Here is an 18,006-nt window from a genome sequence, read left to right as displayed (position 1 = left end):
GTTTGGCTGCTGTAAAACCGGCAGCTCTAAAAAGACATTGAGGAAGAGTCTGGCAGCTCCCCCTTCGTGCCTCATTACACAGGGCACTACACTTCTGCAGGGCTTCCCAGATGTGGGAAAAGTTACTGAGGCTTCCAAAGCAGCAGTTTATTCTGCTCTTCCAAAGCAGTTTGATTTGGGCTTTTTGCAGTTTGGCTTGGGCTTTTTGCCCACTGCAGCCTGCAATTTGACAGTGAGCCTGTAAAACTGCCTAAGCAGCTTCCAGGGCAGGGTGGATCCTCCAAGCATCTCTGGCAGGAAATCAGCAGCTGGAAGGTCTGCAATGCATGTCATGGCTAAGGCCATCCTGCCAGCTGGGTGTCAGGGCCACTTAGAGCAAGGAGGATGCCTTCCAATGTAACACTTTTTAAATCCCAGAGAGGTGGCATGTCATTTCAATTACATTATCTCAGTTATAGACAAGTCTATCCACTCCCATGCAGTATCTACATTCTTCCTCCCACTGCCTTGGAACCTGAATTGTCTCTGGTCAATACAGCTCAATTATTTTCTTAATCTATTTGTAAATCACTTCTCCTGATTGATGCAGACTTCTGGATGCTGGGAACGACATTGTAAAGTTTGTGTTGAAGTATAAATTCAGGTTGTTGTTGTAGCAGCAGGTTCCTGGAAAGATGACAGTGGAGACCCCGCCGTGGCCACTCCTGCTGAGAGGGTTGTTTACTCTCTCTGTTCAAGGGCTACTAAGAAGGCCAGGAATGATTCCCAACACAGAAGCCACTGGAAACTGCTATGAAAAGCTAAGGCTTCTACAAATATGGAGAATTTGCTTGTGTCTGTTGCAAAAAGGGAAGAAAACCACCAAAATATGAAAAATTGGGCAGAATTTTCACAGTTATTTTACAGCAGAAAAATTCTTTTGGGTGTTTTTTTACAGTGATTACTAAAGACCTTTGGCTCTATTCAGGAGGTCACATATATATACCCCTTGGAGAACACAAATGGATTTTAATTTTTCTTTTAGTAGCTTTTCTCATTGCTCATATATAAGGAAATATACATGTGTATAAATCAAGGATTCCCTCACACAAACTATTTGTTCTTATATCACTAGATATAAGTGGCATATATCTGGCATCTGGATATAAGTGGTATATCTGGCATCTCAGATACTTACAGGTAAAATGAAATGTCTGGGATAGTTAAAATCCTTAATGTGTTCAGGATTTTTACTCCTGATCAGACAGGGGGGTATGCCAAGCCCCACTGGCTATTCACAGGGCCAGGTACAGCTGTGACCCATGAAAGCTGTAAAAGAAAACCAGCTACTTGGCTGAGTAAATCTTCACCATCAGAACAGAGCTCAAATGGACACGTTCCAGTTGATTTCCCTCCCCAGGCCCCGTTAATTACAAGCTCTTTTAATTACTACATGCATGCAAGGGGTGGAAACAACAAGATTTAATTACCACACTCCCACCAAGAGTGACCCAGCTTGGCCACTGCAGCAGGAGCTCTCACAAAATGCTGTTCAATAACACAGCAGGTCTCCAGCATGGCAGCATCATCCTCTGGCACTCAACCCAGAAATGCAGTGGCTGGTGGAAGCAGAGACATCTCCTTTCTGCCTGCTCCTCTTTCTGTTCAAGCAGGGCTTGGCACAGCTGCTGGCCCCACAGCTGGAACGCTGCTGACGGCAAGGAAAACTCCTGCAACTTTCTGGATGGGCAATGTCCATATTGATTCTCTCCCCCCACTTCTCAGACTCTTCTCCTAACTCTGCAAAAGGTAGGGTAGAAAGTTCAAATGTTCCAGGAGTGTGCTTTTCCCCTCCTGAAACACACCCATGGCTGGTGTCTAAAGTGGACTTGGGCAAGACCAGAGACCCTGCTGTGAGCTCAGCACCATGGAAGCAGCTATACCTGGGAGGGGGGGAGGCAGGAACCCACACATCCCCAGGCCTCAGCTATTTTCACTATAGGAGGCCATGCCCAGAGCCCTGAAGAAGAATGAATAGCTCTGGTGGGTCCAGCTGCCCTGAAGAAGAATGAATAGCTCTGGTGGGTCCAGCTGCCCTGACTCAAAACAACTTATAAGTGATAAACAGTGAAGGAAAGGGACCATCTAAGTCCTCATCAAACATAGCTACATGCAGAAAACAGAAATAATGCAAACAATTTTATTTTCACTTTTATTTGCACAATCCTGCAAGATCAGTCAGCAGTAACAACCCCCGAACAAAAGGTAGGGAATAGTATGGGCTGAAACAGGGACCTAACACTGCTCAGCCCCTCTGAACAGTGCCTCCAGTCCAGCTGTGTTGAAAACTCAAGTCTGCAAGAGTTCCAAGTGAGCTTTGGGTAGCAGCTTTATGGGTCCCAAACTGCAGTGTGATGAACAGCGTGTACAGAAACCACCACAGTCTATCAGGAAGGATATTAAGACCTTCTGGTAAAGAACTTCAGCAAACACTCAGTCAGCCTGAATTTATGATCTGATCCTTCAATTCTTTGCTCCAGAAGTGATTCACCCTTGGCTCCTTCATATAAGCTGAGCTTATTCCTGAGTGTGGCTTCTGGAAAAGACAGACAGGGACTCAGATGAGCTCAAAAGTTTCACTTGCTGTTTTACTTAACTGTTTTCTATTAATTCTTTCCTTAAAAAAAAAAAAAAGAAAAAAAAGAAAAAAAGAAAGACGTGTTAGCTTCCTGCATAAGCAAGAAGAACCAGCAATACAGGCTGATAATTTAGAGTTGTGAACTCAAATCAATAAATAAATAGATCTGTTCAGTCACCACCTCCCAGAGCTGAGGAGAATTAAAAACCAATTAAAAACTACACATCTGCCTCCAAATCAGTCAAACAGAAAGTGAAGGACAATTATAGGGCAATGATTGTCAAGAGAAAGTGGATCTTCTTGGACCACCTTTTATGGCTGATGATATAGCAATTAACTTACAAATAAAGTAATGCAAAATCACTATGTTATAAACCAGTGGTTCCAATTTTAGAAAGCAACAGACTCTTATTGATCAGCTCAGAACAGTTTGCATTTGATTCATGAAACTGTGCCTCAGGTTGCCAAGAACAGAGCTTCTCCTTAATTAATAGTAATAAGCACCAGCTCAGAAGGCTCACACTTATCAGACCCCAAAGGGGCACCAGCTGAAGCAGGAATCTCAGTGGGAAGCTTTTATCCAGCCAGAAGCAGAAGCACAGAGATTAGTAAGAGACAGTGTTTACAAAAGATGCATTAATGATCTTTGATGTTCTTTCATAATGTCTCTAGCACTGCCAAAAATAACATCTTTTTGGGCTTTAGCAAAGCACCACAGCTCATGAACCTGCCCCAAAGTGGCTGCATCCCTAATTTTCACAGCTACAAATCATTAATAAGCTATCAGAGACCAGTGAGCAAGCCCGTTGTACCTGAGAAATAAAATGTATTTGTTTTTCTGTGGCAGAAGCTTCTGGAAAAAAGAAAAAAATAAAAGTGGCCATTCATGACTCATGATGCAAAAGCATTTAGACACAAATGCAGACAGCAGGTCCACTGAATGCTCTCGTTAGGCAGGAATCATTCCACTTTGGTTTAGGACACCCAGCATCAGCTATTTGCATAGAGCAGATCACTTGCTTGCAGAATTAAATCCACTAAAGCACAAGTGGTGATGCCAGGTCAGAATTTTGTCCCCAGCTTCATCCTCAGGAATACACCAGCTAAACTCTAAGTCTACCATTGAGTCTGACATTCAGCAGCCTGTTTGGCTCAAAGTGCTGGCACCCAAAGAGGAAAAAGGAGCATCCTGTAGTCAGGGCACTCATGTCAGTGAGCTCCTTGAGAGCCCATAAGTTGCTGTTCAGCTGGCAGTGAAACAAATGGAAATGTCACCTGAATGACCGATGCTGTGCAAAGTAAACAGACTGAACCGGCTTCCATGGAGCATCTGGGGCACCAAGACATAAAGAAATGTAAACCATTTCTTTTCTAAAACTGAGCAACCATTTTCTTCAATCCTCCTATTTAGAGGGAAAAAGTAACAGCCATTTCAAAGTGCCAAGAAACCTCTGTACCTTTTCTGTACCCCTCATGAATTACACCCACGTACAGTACCACACATTGCTAATCCTTTCCATGAATCTGGTCCAACACCAGCTGCTCCAGCTGCAACCTTTTAGCTAAAAACCTCTGCACAGAGCACCATACACCTCCAGACCACAGGGCTACAGCATGTCTTCCAGAGAGTTCCCCAGCAGCTGGTTATTCACAGCCTTCTCTGCAGTGCAGTGCAGGGAGCTCCCCCACTCTCCCATGCACCTCAAGAATCTGGCTCCTGTCCCTGGGAGTGCCCTGTGTCACACATGTGAAATGGCCACAGAGGAGGGAGTTGGGGCCTGTCACCCACCAGTATGATGACTACCAATGGCAATTCCCCTTCCAGAAGCCCCCAGAGATGTGGATCTTTGCACTGGAACAATGCCGCCTTAACCTGGCTTCAATGTGCACTTCCCTCCTGGTCTTACACACCCCCAGGATTTACAGAAATCTCAGGGCTGCCTTCAGCAAAGCCAGAGTCTCTGCAAAGCATCAGCCCCCAGACCACAAAACATGCCAGAGAAGTACAAAATTAAGAGAGCTCCTGTGTTGAGGGAGTGAGTTTCCTTAATCCCTGTAACTGGTACTGCTGGCCATGTTGAGCATTGAGATTCATTGGTCAGTCATGACAAGTGGTCACTGTGGTCACCAGAGAGCCAAGGCACCAGCGGGCATCCAACCCAAACTCTGAAATCTGTTACTGCTCAACAGGCAAGTAACAAAGTCTACAGGACATCCAACACTGGGCAAGTGGCCAGAGATTTTCCAGCATGGCAGGAAGGCACCTTAGCGTTTTGCAGCTAAAAACCCCAAAAAACCAAAAGAACCCAAGGAACTCAAAAATAATCAACCACAGAGATCATGTCAGAATAAATGGTCCATTCTGAGAAATGGTCTTGTTTAAGCCATGGCCATTAACTTCCAAAACAAAAGAATAAAACAAGGCACAGCTCTGTACAGTGCTGTCAGCAGCTGGGCCAGCTGCTCTGGGAGTAAGGGCATTTCCATCAGATCTCACTCAGGTACCCTGCCATGGCAGCAGGCTCAGCTGCAGCCAGTCAGAACACAGGCAAGTACCAAAGGTGTGCTGAGAGGTCAGGCATGTTTTAATGGAGCAAATTAAAGGAAGAAAATAGAGGTGGAATCCTTATCAAAGCTGCAGCTTCAAAAAGACTTATAAATAGCTTACTTAAAATGAATTCAGACAGTGTGTGCTTCTTTCTTCCACAAAACCACCCAAACCCCAAAGCTGAGAATTAATTATTCCCCCACCTTTGATAGCACAGAAGCTGACAATAGGGCTTTGGACAGCAAGGAAACATCTCCGAGGAGCAGACTCAGGACATTTCCTTGGTTCCACAAGTAAGAGGTTAATTCCCTGTCAGTCTGCACTCTGCTGTTGAAAGGTTTGTGTCCTCTGTAGTTAGGCAATGAAAAGACAAACTCAGTAATGCCCATGGTTCCCTATGGAAGAGAGGAACAAAGAAGTAGCTACCAATAATCAAATCACAAAGTACAAAGACCAAATGTAATCTATGACTGACAGGAAAAGCAGGCAAGGTGACATGGAGATCAAAAGCTGGCCTGAGTAAATTAGCTGCAGATGGCTTTAAAACAGAGAGGAAGGGAAAAGATTCAGAATTATTTAAGTTACTGGGCTGATACATTTATAATTACAAATAAAAGGAATCCACACATGTAATCAGCTAGAACACTGTGCAGATGCCTGACAGGTAAGAGTGTGGACATGTATGAAAACATCCCAGGGAAATAAAAAGAAAAAGGTGTGTTTGGGTTCAGCTACTGTGCACTGTCATTGAGCTGGGACAGGGAAAGTATTTAACATACTTGATTCTGCTACTGGTCTGAAAGTCACTGCAACTGAGGTGAGTCTGTACTGGAGCCTGCTGCCCTGTCCTTCCTCCAAGAGATTTTACAAGATTGATGTTCCAGCTTTCTCCCACACCTCCACTAATGCAGCATCCTCCTGCCCCTCAACAGCCACTGCCAAACCTTCTACACATAAGGCAGCATCACCTTCCTGCTCTCCAGACTGGTGGTAGATATCAATAATAACTCATACTATAATATCTGTGGAACATAGGAGAAAAAGCCATCACTACTTAAAAAAATCCAGCCAAAACACAAAAACTCCCTCTGCTGGATTCAGCCTGAAAAAATAATGGCACAAAGCACAACTGTCTTGAAAGGTGACACACATCCAGCAGCAGCGTGTTTGCTAAGTAGCATGTATTTCTACAGAGCTAACATAAATAAAGCCCTGGTTATTTACTGCTAAAATTAACATAAATCATCATTTAAGTGTGATTTACTTGCTATCGGTTGAAATAAAGATTCTGTCTGAGAAGAGTGATGAGGAGAAGTTTTCTGGATAAACACTGTAAAGGAAAAATCACATGTGAGCATGGGTACAGGCTTATGTGGACTCAGTTTACCTGAAGGGTCAGAGGGACATTCTTTATCAGTTGCACTTCAGGAGTTATTAAGAATCTTTTCCTTGTGTAATGGAACAGAACTGCTAGAAAAATAAAAAAGCTTGAGTCTAAGGTTTCACAGAGCTACAGGTCAAACAAACAAGAGATTCCCAATGAAAAGACCCAGGTCTAATAAATCTCTGATTTAATTTCCTGAAAAATTGCTTGTTTATGTCTATCTCAATTCAGGTCAGTAATGTGCAGTTGGTAAGTTCTTCTAACCTTAGTTAATAGTTGCTCTACTTAAAGAAATCTTTTCTTTAAATTAAATCTCATCACAACAGGTTTCATCTTCCATATGAATAAAATCTGAATAAAGTTTTGATGCCAGGCACAAGTGATGACTTCCATTGCTGAAGGTCAGAGGAGGAAGTGTTACCTACTGGATATGAAATTCAAGAAACCATATGAGCAAGTAATTATTTCCTTTTAAATTTGTAACAGAAGTATGCTCAAGAAATCAGGCTCATTTAAAACACAATGAAAACAGGTCCCAGTAGTGAGACTGATTTCTGCTTATTTCATCTGTGTTTTGTACAGGAAAGTTTACACAAGATTAAACAGGAAAGTAAATACACAGGGGTTCTCCTTGAGTAGTTTTCTAACGGTGACCACCAGCAACACAAATTGTGTTGGTGTAGTGAAATGACCATTTCTTCCCAGCAGAAAACCTTTGCTCTGCAGGGTGTGTGCACTGAAAGAGCAGTCAAAGATTTCTGTAGGTGCTTGGAGTTGCCAACACGTTTAGCATTTAGTCTTTATCTCCCACCTCTCCTGTGGACTTCCCACCTGAGCAGTCAGTAAGCTGAATGATAAATACAGCCGGCCGGAGCAAGACAAGACTGTCACAGAGACCAGGCTGGGGAAACAACGAATTTACCCCAGTTCAAATTACACAGATTATTCAGCGGGGGTTTCCAATGTCTGTTTTGCCTGCTCCACCTCCTAATAGTCGATTGCTCCTCTCCACTGAGCACCGTTGCTCCTGCTCGCTGAAAACAAGAAAGCAGCAGTGCTTAGTTCGGGGCTGGCCCATCAGAGCAAGGAGAGGGTGAGCAGCCCCTGCTCTGTGCTCACCTCACTGGAAGGTGTGTGACAGCCGGGGACGGGGCCGGCTGCTTGCATTGCACTGCCCTCTGCTGTCACAGGAGCCAAGCTGGGGAAACACCGCCTCGCTTCCAGCTGGCCCAAACAGAAAGGCAATGGACGCGAGTATTTATTTCTTCAAGGGATTTTTCCCACACAAACCATTTCGTCTTGCTCACTGTTATCACCTGCGTGCTATGAATGTACAATTAAAGTAATAATCCTAATTCTTGTCTTTTTCTGTTAGTAGAGTTCCAAGTGCTTTGCTGAGAAAACATATACTATCAGATCTCAGGGTTTATCCTTCAGACACTGCCTAAAATATGTTTGCTAAGGCCTGGGCGATAGGTACTGAGCTTAGATCTCTTATCACAACCCAGAGACCCATGCTCCTACTTAGAGTAACAGCTGAAAAGCCCTTCTGTAACATTTATCATGTAGCCATAAGTGTATTCCTAACACCCCTCCTCAAATTTGCTAGTTTCTTCCTGCACTAGCACATTGCAGGATGGGACACAAGAAACATATAAAAAAAATGATGCCGTGTTTTGCTGTCTCAGCAACATAACAAGTGTAATACAGCTCTGTGTAATAGACCCTTTTTATCCTTCAAAATAAATAAATTTCTATGAAATCAGACAATATTACTTGGCAGAATAATAACTCACAAAGATAATCCCTTAAGAGAATGAACACACGCAAGGCAGCTCCAAAAAGTGTCATAAGAAGCACATTTTAAAGGAAATAAGTATTTTTATGCCTAAATACAAACTCCAAACATACAGTACTTTTTCAGTGCCCTGTATGTCCCAGAAATGCCACACACAGAGCTTTTAACAGCCATTGATATAATGCTCACACACAGATCTTAACTAATTCATTTGAAGTCAGGAATTGAATGCTGGGATGAAAAGCGCAGGAGCGTGATTGGCAGAGAGCCTGTGCATCATTAGGCTTCCTGCATGGGAATACCAAATCTGCAACAGTTTATAAGCATATGGTTTGAACGTCAGACTTTCTAGAAACATAAGGGTGTTGGCAGATCAGCTCAGCCTGACAACCTTCTGCTGTGTCTTGTGGCAATAACTGCTTCCCTACTCCTGCCTGATCCAGGAGCTCACACAAGGGGTTGTCCCCTGTGACTGGGGGACACTGCCTCATCACTGGGGGACAGGAAAACACAGCAACAACCCACAGAAACTACACAGCAGAGAGTTACAAACCAGGGCTGTGCTCAGAGCTGCCTGTAGCAGTCTCAGTGACACACAATCACTAAGCCGACAGTGAGTGGAATTAAAAAGGAAAGATCCACAAACTCCCAACTGTTTGTATAAATGTGATGAACATCTTAGGGATCCTCTTGGAAGATGGGGCCACCTGCTCATACCACCCTATGAGATTGCCAGTGTGCTGTTTGGGATACAGGTTTCCATGAGGACTTCCTTACAGAGCTTCTGAGAACTTTGCTGTACCACATGTAACTCACACAGAGAAACCATTCCCTCTCATTTGCACTTCATGAATTCCTGCAAATAACTGCCACAGAACTCTTTTAAGATGGAAATTCACTGGATCTAATAAAAGAGTCTCAACAAGGTCCACAAAACTTTCATGCAAGGAATTACCTAAATTTCTTTAGAAGACTCCCAAGCAGGCAAATGCAGGAAGATTATTACAGTGTTCAAGAAAATAAGGGTGGATTCATTTCCTCAGGGAATTTTTTTCATGCTGTCAGCATACAATCTTGCAAGCCTTGACTTTGCTAACACCAGTACTATTCCTATTTTATTTCTGAGGAGACTAAGGCAGAGAGATTAAAGGTAGCATGGGATAATTAGTAGAGTTTGTCAAACTGAGTAGCAATTAAAATGGAATTGTGGGAATAGCTGGACTTTTGTATTACTAAGCATTGAAATTTATCACACCAAATTATCCAAATCTTTAAAGGCTCATAGGTTTTATATGCATATGCTTCTGATATAGCTAAATTAGTATTTTTACCACCCCTAGACTCACCACTGTGTACACAAAGGATGCTCTGATGATCATGAGGCTCTGATCATCATGAGGCTCATGAAACAGGCTGCTTTTTAAGGGTGCCTCTAACTGTAGCACCCAAGATAATGATGTTATCAGGTCTCTTCAAAATAAAATCTAAATAATTGTTTTGATTGGAGAGGTGCTGAAAACCACATGTTGTCAGAATGTGAAGCTCCACTGAAATTTAAATGCTTCTCCCAAATTGCTGCATTTTATGGAATTTTCTGAAAAAAAAAACAAACCAAAGTGAAGTAACTGTTGGAATGTCCAACTGGCTTTAAATGCCCCTCATTTTGGACTGTTTCAGCAGCTTGCACTGTAATAGGCTTTAAAAGCCAACCTCTGTCATGAAATGCTTTCAACAACTGAAGCAATTCTCAGAGCCTGTGATAGCAGAAAGCATTTTAAACAGCTCAGAAGTCTTCAGATTATGCTCTGTTTTGGGAGTAATCAAATTCAAAATCCTTATTAAGGCTTCTGGTCAATTACTTCTGCCTTCAGCGTCTTACTAAGAACTCAATCTGTATTTTCAGTGAGGACTTGGAGCAAGCCTGCAGGGCACCCCATATATTGTGTAAGAGCTGAGGGCTCCTACTGCCTGTGGCTTCAGAGAAAATTATTAGAAATCCTAACAGAAACCCACCCTTTTAGCTTTCAGACTGACTGATCAGCACTAAATATCTGAGTAACTAATTTTTAGAGCTGGATCATTTATGTTTAATGCCTGGTACTACAAGCCAATTCTTGTTTGAAACAGCAGGTAATACCCAAACCCAGGGCAAGCAGCAACTGCACGTATCTGGTTGATGCTACAAATAGTTTAATATTAACTTGTCTTGTGGTTCAGCTGTACTCAATTGTGCTCATAAAACCTCCTGACACTTCTGTCAAAGGGAAGGTGCCAGGGGTGTTCATTCTGGGTTGCAAAGGAAGGGAAATGTCTGAAATGTCTCACCCTCTCTCATCTTTTCCCCACGTGTAACATTCTGCCCAACAGCAGTAAAGCAGCTCAGTAAAGTCAGGAGACCACTTCTTTCATTTTGGACAGCAGCAGGTTGCTCACCACTGCCAGGAAGACTTTGCCTCTGGATGAGGAAGACAGAAAAGGGGTCAATCACAGCTTTTAGGGACACTGTTTCCATAGTCATTGCATCAGCTGTTAACTCTCGATGATCTCGTTGATAAGGATTAGACATCATGGTAACACAGTCTGCTCCACCAAGTAACAAAGAGCACGCTTACCCAGGAGGATTACAGCGCAGGAGGATTCATTCACACTATCTTCCTTCTTGGGAAGAAAGTTCAAACCTTCTTAGTTTGAACCTGGAAACCCTGTTTTTACACCCCCAAAACCCCTGCAAATTTTGAAGCTAACATTAGGTTAAAGATTACAAGTGTCTGCCTGCAGTATTTTTAAAATGCTCTTTCTTCAAACTACAGGATTTTCTTCCCTTTTTGATCATAATTTCTAACTTGAACTTCCATCTACTGAAATAGGTCGGATTAATTAATGGAGCAGATTTCCTTTCATCTCAAGAACAGCAAACCATTCAAACCATGGGCAAAATACTGACATACAATTAGGAGTTGCATATTAGCACATGTTGTATTCATTTGGACTTCTGTGGTGAAATAACTCTCTGAAAGAATCTTACAATAACGATTTTAACTCATTAAATACATAAATACTCTTCCTAACTGCACTACAGGTGCCATAACATACATTTAAGAACTAGCCATCTCAGTCCATATTCATCTGCAATCAATACATTAAAATGTTCAGCTTTTCTATGTTTTTTTCCCCCCCCTCCTTTTCTTTTTCCTTTAACAGTCTCATGCTAAAAGCCTGCCATTTCTGTTGGAGAGACAATTCCAAGGAAAAAATCCACTCTCTAAGTGTAAGCCTAATCTCCCTGTCACCCTAGATTTTCTGTCTACAGTTCTGTCTACATTTTGCAAAATGACTCGAAAAAACATAGAAGTGAATAGTCAAGAGAAAGAGATACTTATTAGAATTATGACTTTAATTTTTATTCACTAGAGCAACATTGAGGAAAGAATTTTTACATACAGGTTTTTTAATCAACTTTACAAGCAAATTCCAATATACAGTATTTACTCTGGCCTGGGTTAAAAAACCAAAAACAACAAAGCAGATAGTAAGGATACCTCTTGTTTTAGCTACTACTGAATTGAAGATTTTGCTACACAGGAGTTATGTTGGTTTTATGGTGGTGCTTTTACAATTAAGTAGGCAGTGAGCAGCTTTACCATAACAGTGACTGAATTTCCTTGATAGCACAGTTGTAAGATGACTACTGAGCCCTACCACCAGGGTCACATTAAATCCACTCTGCTCAGAAAAAGCCTCTGTAACAAGATAAGGAACAGCTACGGAAGCCAAATTCAAGAACTGATTTCCATTTGTACAGCAAGAAAATGTCTGTATTAAGAGGATTATGTGCTGTGCAAAACCAGAAATACTTCCCCCCCAACATGCAACCTACCCCAGTATGATACTTTAGAATGTGCATATGGCTGTGACATGCAAACAAAGGAAATCACGCAAATGGTATTCAGTTTTCAGGCATCGTTACAACAAATCAGCATTTAGATCAAGGATTAAATGAACTGTACTGACCTATGATGCAGTCTAGTTGCTATGCCTACTCTCACTGCTACAAGATGGAAAGTTGAGGAACCCTTTCTTTTTTTTCGGAACTGTATGAAAATTGTATCATTTTTTGGATTTTCAGGGCCTTCGTAATTATTTTGAGAAAGTTGGAGAGATAATATTGCACTTCTTTTCTCAAAAGCATCTTCTGGGACCATTATTCTTTAAAAGCTATGCTAGTCCTAGGGAAATTTTGCCATTGGCTTTGATTGGCAGTAGGAAGTGCTAGCTTCAGGGAAGGAGAAGGTAATAATGATCTGGCTGTAACATCAGTGTTAGAATTCCACAGTTAAATTAAGGTCATTGCACAACAAAAACTCAGTACACTATATGAATACTTTTAAACATGCTAGAGTGCATATCGATCCTGTGAAAGTGATGTGAAAATACCTTGGAAACAGCAACACTACCGGGAAATTTGTTTCAAACAAAAGCCACACACAGCAGGAGGCATCTAGATTATTTTAGGCACAACTCCAAGCAATAAAGCTCATTTAAAGTGCAATTCTGTTCTTTTCTTTTGTGTTTATTCACTTGTTAAAACACGTAATTGCCTCTGTACACACATACTGAACAGTAGTTTAATACTTTTGTGAATATTGCACAAAAGAATGAGAAATTAAAAAAAAAATGGCAAAAAAATCAGTTTTATAAACCTAAAAAACCCCCTGAAGATATCAAATATTTAAATATACACATTTTGGATAATCTGCACCAGTACTGATGATATATCTGCACTTTCCATAAGGTAGATATGGTACCTGAAAATACTCACTTAATCCCATTTGACAAGCACTCTCAGTGCCCTCTCATCCAGCACTCCCCAAACCTCATCTTTCACCAAGGTTATGCTTCAAATCTCACTTCTTCACCACTTCTCTCCCAGCTGCCCATCTCCTGACAGGCTTTGCCATACTCTGGACTTATTATACATGCAACAGAGCCTTCCCTGGTAAAGTCTGAAGAGCCCAATCATGCAGTTGTCTTAGACGGATGCGAGGTTAGCAGCTGAACACAAACACAAGCCAGGCTAGCATCTGTCTCATCCATGATCAAATCCTGCTGGCTCCAGCTCAGTGTCTCACTAATCTGTCAGAACAAAACGGGGAAATGCTATAAAAAAGGACTATAATCTACTTAAGTTCCTTTAATACATATATACACACCCATATAAATATAGCATTTTCTTCTGGAAAAAAAATTAGGAACTGGTTTTTTTAATGAAAACCTTGATCATCTCGATATTCTTGGCTTAATTTGCTTTGATCATCTCCTTAATTTTCAGTAAAGGTGCAGATATGAATAAAGATGTAGATACTTGTACTTTTAAATGTAAACATAAAAATTGAAACATCACTAAATCAGGCTGGCAATACCTCCAGAATAAGAAGCAGAATATGATGAATTTCTGGCAATAACATTAGATGAAATTGTATTTTTACAGAAAATCATATACAACTAACAATAAAATCAGCTTCTCTTCAAGGAAAGTAAACTTAAAAAACACACCTTCCATAGAAATCTATATGGACCGGAAAATGAACCAGGAAGCTGCTCATTCCCTCAGCAGTCTTTAAACTCCTGAGAAACACAGTTAGCTGCCAGGAGCTAGTTTTGGGGAATATAAAAAGTGAGTCTTATTTATTTATTTTTATTCAAGTAAATACGTACACTAAATACCACTAATTCAATGCTTTTCATGGAGGTAACTTTTTACCAGAGCATAACTGTTACTGCAATCTCAAGTTGTGGTTTCTGACCCTATATCAACTAGAACAATTAACCTTATTTGTCTTGTTATGTCTTGCTTACATTGTCATCGCCTCAGTTCATAGCAAGTCTTGCAGGTCCCTTATTTCAGACTGATGTAAATAGTTCTGAAAAAGAATCTCCCCCTACCCATTTTTTCCCCCCAAGCTTTTAATTTTTCCACTTCATTGTCAGTTAAATAAAATTACAGTGTGAGAAATCCAAAATAATTATTGAATATCAACTATGTACTGAAAACTCAGGTGTGACAACTCTTTTTTCCTTCACCCAACTGAGGTATCCATTAGGACATGCCCAGTTAAAGGGCTTATATTATAGAATCTGAATACTGATTTATGAAATGTCTACACCTACTCACTTTAATTCTCTCAAAGAAAATACTGTAATGTATCAGTGTCCTACAGCCAGAGCCTAGAACAAACTAACACTTTGTTGCATTTTACTGAGATTATGTGCTCTTCAGGAACAGATTCTGAGCCAAGTTGTTGCAACAGCCTTCTGCTGCTGTTGTTAAAATCACCTTCAGAACAGAAGAAAAAAGAACTCAACCAGTAACATCTGAAGAGTCATGGGAAAGACAGGAAGAATTGGAGATGGGCTATAACATCAAATTTCTGGAAAGCCTCTTCACTGGATATGCGCATATGTAACTCACATCATTTGTGTCATGGTCCCAGAGTGCACCAAGACTACTTTCAGAAAAAATACCTCTCCTAGAGAGCACAAAAACGTAGATTTTTTTTTTTTTTATGCTTAGTTTCCCCAAAAAGCTCTTTACCAGGTATCATGCACTTCTTCAGAAATTACAAGAAAAAACCCAAACAAACACCAAAACAAAACCAAATTAAAAAAAAACAAAATAACACATCTTTGAAAAACTCTTAAGAGTACCAGCTCTGGATTAGGACATAATAGGATTACTCAAAGCATATAAGTGGGGTTATTTTTTTTTCCTTTTTAAAAAATAGTTATTTTTTAATATAAGTTTTATTCTGTAAAATAGTTTCAAATTCTTACACATATGGCAAAGTTTGTGCAAAATTTCAAGTCAGGTACTTCAGAGCCTTTCAATATTAAACAGAAATCAATAAATACAAGCAGAACAATAAAAGTTTAAAATATCAATTAAAATGCATGTTGTGCAACCTCAACATAGGTGTTCTGGACCCCTTATTCCCAGAGGCTCCCTACTTACCAATTCCTAAGAGCCTGCATTGGAAGGTTTGGATAAATATCCTTAGCACTGCATTTCAAGAATCTACCCGGTAATGTGTCTATTCAACACAATAAAAACATACCACAATCATTTAACGAATGAGGATGTTTAAGTGAGAAGATTCGTTTCACCCTGTGAAATCGGCCTAATGTCTGTGAACAGTGAAAACGGGATAAATAAAGAACAGAGCAACTTCAGATTACAGCAAAACAAAACAACACAACCCACCCAACCCATCAGATTAAATAACATTAAATATGACAGTCTTGAGAGAATGATAAATACAAGGATTTTTGCATAGGCCTCTGGAATACAGAGTCAGGATTATGGCCAATAAAACATCTGCTAGTCAGTCTAATTTTCTACCACTCTGACCTAATGAGTACTCAGAACCAAGAAGTCAAACAGAACAGCAATTTCATTATCTAATAACTCAGAGAGGTATGAAATAATTTCTGCTATCCTGAAATAAATAGTGCAGCATTCTGGCATTTGTGGTCACCACAGACTTCAGCATTTGCTTAATTACTAAGATTGCAATACCATCTTTATTACAGACCAGCGATAAAATAAAGCACTCTCAAGAGAAACGGCTCATAACATCAGCCTCAGAACACGGCAGGATGGAGAATGCAAACCCAAAAAAGCTGCAATTTGGAACAGTGACTCAGGATTTGCAGGCTGCAGGTAGAGCGGGCTCCAAGGCAGTCACAACACGGGAAGAGGCTAAGGGCGTGGCATCGTGCGGTGAGATGTGCGAGCGGCCTCAGTGTGTCTTTGGTTTCGGGAGGCGGGAGTGCCGACCAGGGGGCATGCTGTCTCCGGAATGCAAACCAGAGGAGTGTGTCTGCACGTTTTCCTTTCTCTGGACTGGTGGCCTTGGGATGTTAGACTTTAGGGAGGTGTTCTGAGGCTCTGGAGGTACTGGTGTGGATTTCTGACTGCTCACTTGCTTGGATTTAACAAAGGACGTAGTTGGTGGGCGAAGTTTAGACACTTTCTGACTCTGTTTAACCTTTAGGTTATCCTGCCCAGATGTCTGCTGTGGCTGAGTCGAACTACTCAGTGGTAGACGCTCACATTCCTTGGAAGCAGTGGAATGATCTGCAGATCGTATGGGAACAGCCATGGTAGGAGGCACTAAAGCAGTTGGGGGTTTCACGATTCTTGAAGTCTTTGGCTGAGAAGCCTGGTTTGTGAATGAGGGTGGACCTTTCACAGATAATCCAGTCTGCACCTCTGGAGCATCAGCTCGTGTAGAGGTATGAAAGTGGGAACGAAGTGGTAATGTACCTTTCTTATTACTAGCCACCTCTCCAGGGTCTTCAGTGTTTTTGTTTTTCAAATTGTCCAAATATGATGGATTTTCATCTTTTGTGTTTAACTGTATGCTCGTTAAAGAGTTTATGTCATTCAGGCTATTTGGGAGAGAGACATTTGCAGCATTTGGACTCTGATGATTTCTACTGTCATGCAGATCTGGTTTATGATATTCACTGTGGGCCTCGATATGTGGAGTTTTTATTAGTTTTCCCTGGGCGAGGTCTGTGGAATTGGGAAGGCTGCTGGAAGGCTGTAGTACTTGAGGCTGTTGAAGAGAAAATAACACAAGAATATATTATGCAGAGAAGACACCAGATACACTCAAAATCCAACGTGAGCTGACTGGATGCTTGATAAGGGCTGAATATCTGGGTTTTTAAATCAAAACTTTGACTTTGGCAAAACAAGACGGGTCGTGGGATGCGCACAAACAGAACTTGTAACTGAAGTGGAAAAAATATACCAGCACTGAAATAAACAACAACATAAAGACAGAAAAAGAAACAGATCGGCTTAAAAAGGAAACATGAAGAGGGCATGGTTGATGGTTTCACCCAAATCTGCAGGACAGCTCAAGAATTAATGTCAATGCAGATCAATTCTAATAAGTGCTTAACCCAAAGCAACAGCTGTGTCCAGCTTTTATTTCTAGTCACTGCATACTGACCTCAACCACCCCAACCCTTTTACTGTGCAGGCAGGCAGGGAGTTGGATGGATCACAGGCCATTTCCTTGACTTACTGAGGCTAGAAAATCTGGTGGAAGTATGTGCTACTCAGGCTACTGACTAAGCTTAGGCAACTGTTTTATCTTGAACTGATTTTAAATGAGCTGATAAACAGAGTTCATGTGAATGTAGAGACCACACTCTACCACCGATAACCATGGGATAAAGAGAACTATGGAAGATTTTACATTTTATCAGAAGATACAATCTAATCAGACACACATCAGACAAGAGAATTGCCAGTACCTCTTCTGAATAATTTCTCTTTGCTCTGCCCTGTAAAGAGACTTAGAAGATTAATGGTGTACTAGCTTCACAAGACATCCTAGATCTGCAACTTGGATACAGATTTTGGAAGCATTACTAAAAATTCTGTAATTCATGGAAAGACTTAAAATCTATTAAAACCTAAACTACAGTTTTAGCAGGTTTGGATTATTTTTCTCATTTTCTTTACAAAGGAGGAGAACCAGACTCCTACCAACTAGTCATCACTCAACTACCTGGATTCTTACCAGCTGTCAGGTTGCATGCACACAGTAAACAGGCTTATTCTGTTTACTAGTGAAATAGAGTAA

At 41.0% G+C, this 18,006-nt stretch overlaps 1 protein-coding gene across 6 annotated transcripts in view; it reads right to left on the bottom strand.

Moving 5' to 3' along the window:
* Nucleotides 1-11,720: 11,720 nt before the first annotated feature.
* Nucleotides 11,721-18,006, bottom strand: part of CCSER2 (coiled-coil serine rich protein 2) — a 61,739-nt gene continuing 55,453 nt past the window's right edge. For 2 of the 6 annotated variants that reach the window (XM_014250383.2, XM_014250384.2), the window contains exon 11: nucleotides 11,721-16,965. In XM_014250383.2, the coding sequence (XP_014105858.2) occupies nucleotides 16,144-16,965 (822 nt within the window). In that variant the 3' untranslated portion in view covers nucleotides 11,721-16,143. The remainder of the gene's footprint in view (nucleotides 16,966-18,006) is intronic. The other 4 variants (XM_014250385.2, XM_088059539.1, XM_088059537.1 and 1 more) reach the window with 2 other exon arrangements.

This window comes from Pseudopodoces humilis, chromosome 9 (genome assembly GCF_049639895.1).
Source record: "Pseudopodoces humilis isolate 2021_Gansu_Grassland_sample_001 chromosome 9, ASM4963989v1, whole genome shotgun sequence".
In the NCBI taxonomy this organism is placed as follows: domain Eukaryota; kingdom Metazoa; phylum Chordata; class Aves; order Passeriformes; family Paridae; genus Pseudopodoces; species Pseudopodoces humilis.
The sequence above is the reverse complement of the archived record's forward strand: the minus strand, read 5'-3'. Positions and strand labels throughout refer to the sequence as shown.